Source organism: Limanda limanda, chromosome 6 (assembly GCF_963576545.1).
Source record: "Limanda limanda chromosome 6, fLimLim1.1, whole genome shotgun sequence".
Classification (NCBI taxonomy): Eukaryota; Metazoa; Chordata; class Actinopteri; order Pleuronectiformes; family Pleuronectidae; genus Limanda; species Limanda limanda.
Window position 1 is genome coordinate 29,070,995 of NC_083641.1, and position 6,988 is coordinate 29,077,982.

At 42.3% G+C, this 6,988-nt stretch overlaps 1 protein-coding gene across 1 annotated transcript; it reads left to right on the forward strand.

The window, feature by feature from the left end:
- The first annotated feature begins 572 nt into the window (after positions 1-572).
- Positions 573-6,728, forward strand: LOC133003041 (E3 ubiquitin-protein ligase TRIM35-like). The gene is made up of 3 exons (XM_061072629.1): positions 573-646; positions 734-2,127; positions 5,341-6,728. Exons 2-3 carry the CDS (start codon positions 751-753, stop codon positions 6,697-6,699), a joined length of 2,736 nt encoding a protein of 911 aa, XP_060928612.1. The 5' UTR covers positions 573-646; positions 734-750; the 3' UTR covers positions 6,700-6,728.
- The last annotated feature ends 260 nt before the right edge of the window (positions 6,729-6,988 follow it).

Here is a 6,988-nt window from a genome sequence, read left to right on the forward strand (position 1 = left end):
CTGGGGCAGGTAATGGGATCTGTGGGAAGGGGTGAGGCAGAGCAGGGGGGAGGGGCTTAATTCTGAAACGACATGAGAATTAGTACAAGAAAAACCAGATCACAGAAAATTAAAATTCTATGAGCTGACTGAAGTTGTGACAATTTGTAGTATTACAGCAGCAAGAGTCAAAAAGACACCAGCAGGTAATAAGAAACATGTAATGGTAAAGTTGTGAGGAATATAGAAATATTTAAATTTGTGAATGTAATTAAACTTATGTAAAGACAGTAAAGATATGTGCAGTGTGAGAATATGTACAGTGAATGTATTGCACAGGCAGATGAATCAGGCACAGTTAAGAGTTAAAGTGTTAGAGTTCAGTCCATAAGGGAGGTGCAGAGTTCTACTGGCAGCAGAGCTGCTTGTACATTTGTTTCAGGTTTTACAGGTTTTATCATCCAGCATCTCAAGCTCCTCCCTCTCCTGACACAGCTGAGAAACCAGGAAGCATCTGTTCCTCCCGGAAGAGACGCAGGCTGAAAACCAGACGATCACATTCACCTTCCAAACCAAACTAAACCAAACCAGACCAGACGTCCTGAGTGAGTCCAGCTACAGGAGAGAAGAGTCAAACTACAACCTGCCGACGCTCCACACACTGACCGTGAGTTTAACAAACACCTCGACTCAGAGGGGAAGTGAACCTCAGTGAAGTTCATGGAGCTGTGACTGACTGACTGTCTGTTTTCAGCTTCACCTGGAGACTCAATGGCTTCCAGATTAGAAGAGGATCTCTGCTGTCCCGTCTGTCATGATGTCTTCAGAGATCCTGTCATTCTGTCATGTAGCCACAGCTTCTGTAAAGACTGTGTGAAGAGCTGGTGGAAAGACAAAGAAGTAAAAGAGTGTCCACTTTGTAAGAGAAGGTCTTCAAAGGGTCTACCACCTAACCTGGCGTTAAAGAACCTGTGTGAGACCTTCTTACAGGAGAGAGATCAGAGCTCTTCACCTGCTCTCTGCAGTCTGCACTCAGAGAAACTCAGACTCTTCTGTCTGGACCATCAGCAGCCAGTGTGTGTCATCTGCAGAGATTCAGAAAAACACAGCGACCACAGATTCAGACCCATCGATGAAGCTGCACAACAACACAAGAAGCTGCTTCAGGAAACTCTGGAGCCCTTGAAGGAGAAGTTACAGTGTTTTGAACGTGTTAAAGTAGAGTTTGAACAAACAGCAGAACACATTAAGGTCCAGGCCGGACTCACAGAGACACAGATCAAGGAGCAGTTTAAAAAGCTTCATCAGTTTCTGGAGGAGGAAGAGGAGGCCAGGATGGCTGCACTGAGGGAGGATGAGGAGCAGAAGAGTCGGATGATGAAGGAGAAGATTGAGTCTCTGAGCAGAGACATAATGGCTCTTTCAGACACAATCAGAACCACAGAGGACGAGCTGAGAGCTGAAGACGTCTCGTTCCTGCTCAACTACAAGGCTGCAGTGGAGCGTGTCCAGCAGCGCCCCCTGCTGGATGATCCACAGCTGGCCTCAGGAGCTCTGATAGACGAGGCCAAACATCTGGGCAACCTGACCTTCAACATCTGGAACAAGATGAAGGATGTGGTCTCCTACAGTCCTGTGGTTCTGAATCCAAACTCTGCTAATCCATTGCTCGTCCTGTCTGAAGATTTGACCAGTTTGAGACGAGGAGAGAAACAGAAGCTTCCTGACAATCCAGAGAGGTTTGTTAAACACACCTCAGTCCTGGGATCTGAGGGTTTTAACTCAGGGACTCACAGCTGGGACGTCCTGGTTGGAGACATTACAAACTGGTACCTGGGTGTAAGAGCAGAGTCTGTCCAGAGGAAGAGAGACGATCTGTCTGGATTATGGGGAATAAGGTTCTTTGCAGGTAAATACTTTGCAGGGTCACCATCAGGATCATCTGATCTCTCTGTGCAGAAGATCCAGAGGGTCAGAGTGAAACTGGACTGGAACAGAGGAGAACTGTCGTTCTCTGATCCTGATACTGACAAACACATTCACACCTTCACACACACTTTCACTCAGAAGATGTTTCCATTCTTTTACACTATAGATGATGACCATCCCTTGAAGCTGTTACCTGTGAATGTCTCTGTGACGCTGGATCAGAGCCGTTAGAGATAAAGATTTTATTCATCATTTTTATTTCTTCAATAGAAATCTGCTGAATTTAAATGTTAAACTCGTTATTCTAAAGCTTTGTTTATTTCTCCTTTTACTTCTCACTCATTTTTATTTCTACTGTCAACTTTTCCACGTGTGTAAAAAGATTTTGAATATTTTCTGATCTTTATCTTTGGTTTGTTTTTTACTTTCATGGAAAATGTTTTCTATCATTTAGATTTTGTGTGGATCCATGAAGTCGAGCAAACTGATGAAGATCCACATAAAAACACATTTATCAATAACAGCTGATCATTGTTCATATTCAACAAACTTTATTAAAACTCACACATGAGACATGATTCATGTTTAATCACATAAAGTCTGTTCACATATGAAATAATCCAACATATATGAACATTTGTCTGTTTGATGTGATGAAGCCAAAATTATTCTGTCTGTAAAAGTGTTTATTCAACAGCAGCCAAGTGATGTGATTTTAATATTGTGATCAAAATAATAAAAACTATGAAACAGAAACAGAGTTTTGACCTTTTTTAAGTTGAAATGTAAATAGAAAGCTAAAAATGATTGTGTCTGTAAAAGTGTTTTCATTCATTCCTCAACAACAAAACAACAGAGGTTGAGTTCAGCTTCAACATTTAAATTCCTCCTAAAAGCTGAAGATGCATCGACTCCTGTTTGCTTGCTAGGTAGCATTAGCCGCGCTAGCTTTAGCTACGTTAGCATTAGCCTTGTTAGCTAACATTACCCACTAGCCACCATTCTTGAGGCCGTTAAAGTGAAGGTCATGGCCGACACACAATTCAACAAATTATAAAGTACATGCTGAACTAGTGACGTTCTCCATGTTTCAGTTACAAACAGATCAAGTGTTTTAGTTTGATTTATTAAACACAATCCCAAATATCACTGATATTATTTTCTATATATTTAGTGTTAAAAGTTAAACATATGTCTGACCTGAAGTTAACAAGGGAGGGTAAGTAATCTTTTGAAAAACAATTATATATTTATATGAATTAACTCTTGATGACTACAGTACTTTTTGGCCAATCACCTCTTCCCCCCCGACGACAGATCTGATTTCATCAAACTGACGGCAGCCGAACTCTCTGAGAAGGAGGAAGTGCAAAGAGTGTTGTAATGTTGAGACGTCCATTTGAAAACTATAAATATAGATTTGAAAAGCTTTATTTATGCTTCCAGATATAATGTTGTTTTCTTGAAAATAAATATAGAATCATTGAAGGGTTCAAATTAACTTATCACAGACTCAAAGCTCAGGTTCAGGATGTTGAGCTTTGGACTTTGCTGACTCGACCTGGGCAACCTGAGCTCAATCTCCACCTCCAACATCCTCTGAAGTATAGTTGCCGAGTCACAGGAAGTAAAGTGTCTCATTAAATTTAACCAAAACCTGAAAGCACCAGTTTGAACGGAGGCGGAGCCACACGAGTGTTTTAGTGACAAGGAGCAGATTCGTTTTTTAAGGAAACTACCAAACTATGTTTCCATTCATGTAACAACAGCAGCATGTGACAAACATTATAAAAATACACAATGTGTTTCTCCGTCTTCTGCTGCGATCAAAGTTTAAGTCAGAGGTCTTCAACAGGGGGTCCGCGACCCCTAAGGGGTCCGCGGAGGTACTTCAGGGGGGTCGCAAAATTTTTTGGTTGATTAGACAATTTTGATATATATATATATTTTTTTTTTTTTTCCAACCAATTTGATTTAAATGTCTTTAAATACACATTAACATGAATCCAACATATTGTAGTGAACAGATTAACGTAGGCAGGAGACGTTATCTTTCAGTCAGCGACACACAGGAGCTCTCTCCAGCTGGGCATCGGTTCACTCACAGCACGAGACGAGCCGAGACATGTCCCTCCAAGGCTCCTGTACACACACAGGAGGACCCGCCCCTCACTGCTGTGCCAATCACCAGGCCGCATGTTACACGCTGGCTCTGTCAGGTTCCCTGTGATTGGCCGAGAGCCTATTCAGTCCCCAGCTTAGTAAGATCCCAGACACAAGGACTCACGCTGAAATATTATTGAAAAGAAGATAACTTTGTAGAAAATAAATAGAACAAATAACAAATTACAAAACTACGACATTTAGTTCACCCACGAATCAGTTTGCAATCATTTTTGCAAAATAATCCTGGTTCTTAGTATTGAATGCACAATAACAGGGTAGCTATGTTTATACATGGCTCTAGGCCCAGTTTAATATAAAACACAATTTTATACTATATATATATATTAGGGGTCCCTGCTCCATCTCTATCAGTTTGAGGGTCCTTGGCCTGAAAAGCATTGAAGACCCCTGCACTAGACGATCTGGCAAAGAACAGAGGAAATGAGCCGGTATATATACTGGGTGACTGATGACTGATGGAAAGCAGGTGGGGCTGGGGCAGGTAATGGGATCTGTGGGAAGGGGTGAGGCAGAGCAGGGGGGAGTGGCTTAATTCTGAAACGACATGAGAATTATTACATGAAAAACCAGATCACAGAAAATGAAAATTCTATGAACTGACTGAAGTTGTGACAATTTGTAGTATTAAAGCAGAAAGAGTCAAAAAGACACCAGCAGGTAATAGTAAACATTTAATACTAAAGTTGTGAGGAATATAGAAATATGTAAATTAGTGAATGTAATTAAACCAATGTTTAGATAATAAAGATGTGTGCATTGTGAAAATATGTACAGTGATTGTATTGCAGAGGCAGATGAATCAGGCAGTTAAGAGTTAAAGTGTTAGAGTGCATTCCATAAGGGAGGTGCATAGTTTGTACTGGCAGCAGAGCTGCTTGTACATTTGTTTCAGGTTTTACAGGTTTTATCTTCCAGCATCTCAAGCTCCTCCCTCTCCTGACACACCTGAGAAACCAGGAAGCATCTGTTCCTCCCTGAAGAGACGCAGGCTGAAAACCAGACGATCACATTCACCTTCCAAACCAAACTAAACCAAACCAGACCAGACGTCCTGAGTGAGTCCAGCTACAGGAGAGAAGAGTCAAACTACAACCTGCCGACGCTCCACACAATGACCGTGAGTTTAACAAACACCTCGACTCAGAGGGGAAGTGAACCTCAGTGATGTTCATGGAGCTGTGACTGACTGACTGTCTGTTTTCAGCTTCACCTGGAGACTCAATGGCTTCCAGATTAGAAGAGGATCTCTGCTGTCCCGTCTGCCATGATGTCTTCAGAGATCCTGTTCTTCTGTCATGTAGCCACAGCTTCTGTAAAGACTGTGTGAAGAGCTGGTGGAAAGACAAAGAAGTAAAAGAGTGTCCACTTTGTAAGAGAAGGTCTTCAAGGTCAGAACCACCTTGTAACCTGGTGTTGAAGAACCTGTGTGAGACCTTCTTACAGGAGAGAGATCAGAGCTCTTCACCTGCTCTCTGCAGTCTGCACTCAGAGAAACTCAGACTCTTCTGTCTGGACCATCAGCAGCCAGTGTGTCTCGTCTGCAGAGATTCAGAGAAACACACCGGCCACAGATTCAGACCCATCCATGAAGCTGCACAACAACACAAGAAGCAGCTTCAGGAAACTCTGGAGCCCTTGAAGAAGAAGTTACAGAGTTTTGAACGTGTTAAAGTAGAGTTTGAACAAACAGCAGAACACATTAAGGTCCAGGCCGGACTCACAGAGACGCAGATCAAGGAGAAGTTTAAAAAGCTTCATCAGTTTCTGGTGAAGGAAGAGGAGGCCAGGATGGCTGCACTGAGGGAGGAAGATAAGCAGAAGAGTTGGAAGATGAAGAAGAAGATTGAGTCTCTGAGCAGAGACATAACGTCTCTTTCAGACACAATCAGAACCACAGAGGACGAGCTGAGAGCTGAAGACGTCCCGTTCCTGCTCAACTACAAGGCTGCAGTGGAACGAGTTCAGCAGCGCCCCCTGCTGGGTGATCCACAGCTGGCCTCAGGAGCTCTGATAGACAAGGCCAAACATCTGGGCAACCTGAGCTTCAACATCTGGAACAAGATGAAGGACGTGGTCTCCTACAGTGCTGTGGTTCTGGACCCAAACTCTGCTAGTCTACGACTCGTCCTGTCTGAAGATCTGACCAGTTTGAGACGAGGAGAGGAACAGAAGCTTCCTGACAATCCAGAGAGGTTTGATGAATACGCCTCAGTTCTGGGATCTGAGGGTTTTAACTCAGGGACTCACAGCTGGGACGTCCTGGTTGGAGACAGTACTGACTGGACACTGGGTGTAAGAGTAGAGTCTGTCCAGAGGAAGGGAGTCGATCTGTCTGAATCATGGCAAATAATGTTCTACGAAGGTGAATTCTCAGCACTGTCACCATCAGGATCATCTGTTCTCTCTTTGCAGAAGAGCCAGAGGATCAGAGTAAAACTGGACTGGAACAGAGGAGAACTGTCGTTCTCTGATCTTGATACTAACAAACACATTCACACCTTCAAACACACTTTCACTCAGAAGATGTTTCCATACTTTAACATTATAGATCCCTTGAAGCTGTTACCTGTGAAAGTCTCTGTGACGCTGGATCAGAGCCGTTAGAGATAAAGATTTTATTCATCATGTTTATTTCTTCAAGAGAAATCTGCTGAATTTAAATGGTAAACTTTTTATTCTAAAGCTTTGTTTATTTCTCCTTTTACTTCTCACTTGTTTTTATTTCTCCTCTCGACTTTTCCACGTGTGTAAAAAGATTTCATTATTTTCTGATCTTTATCTTTGGTTTGTTTTTTACTTTCATGGAAAATGTTTTCTATCATTTAGATTTTGTGTGGATCCATGAAGTCGAGCAAACTGATGAAGATCCACATAAAAACACATTTATCAATAA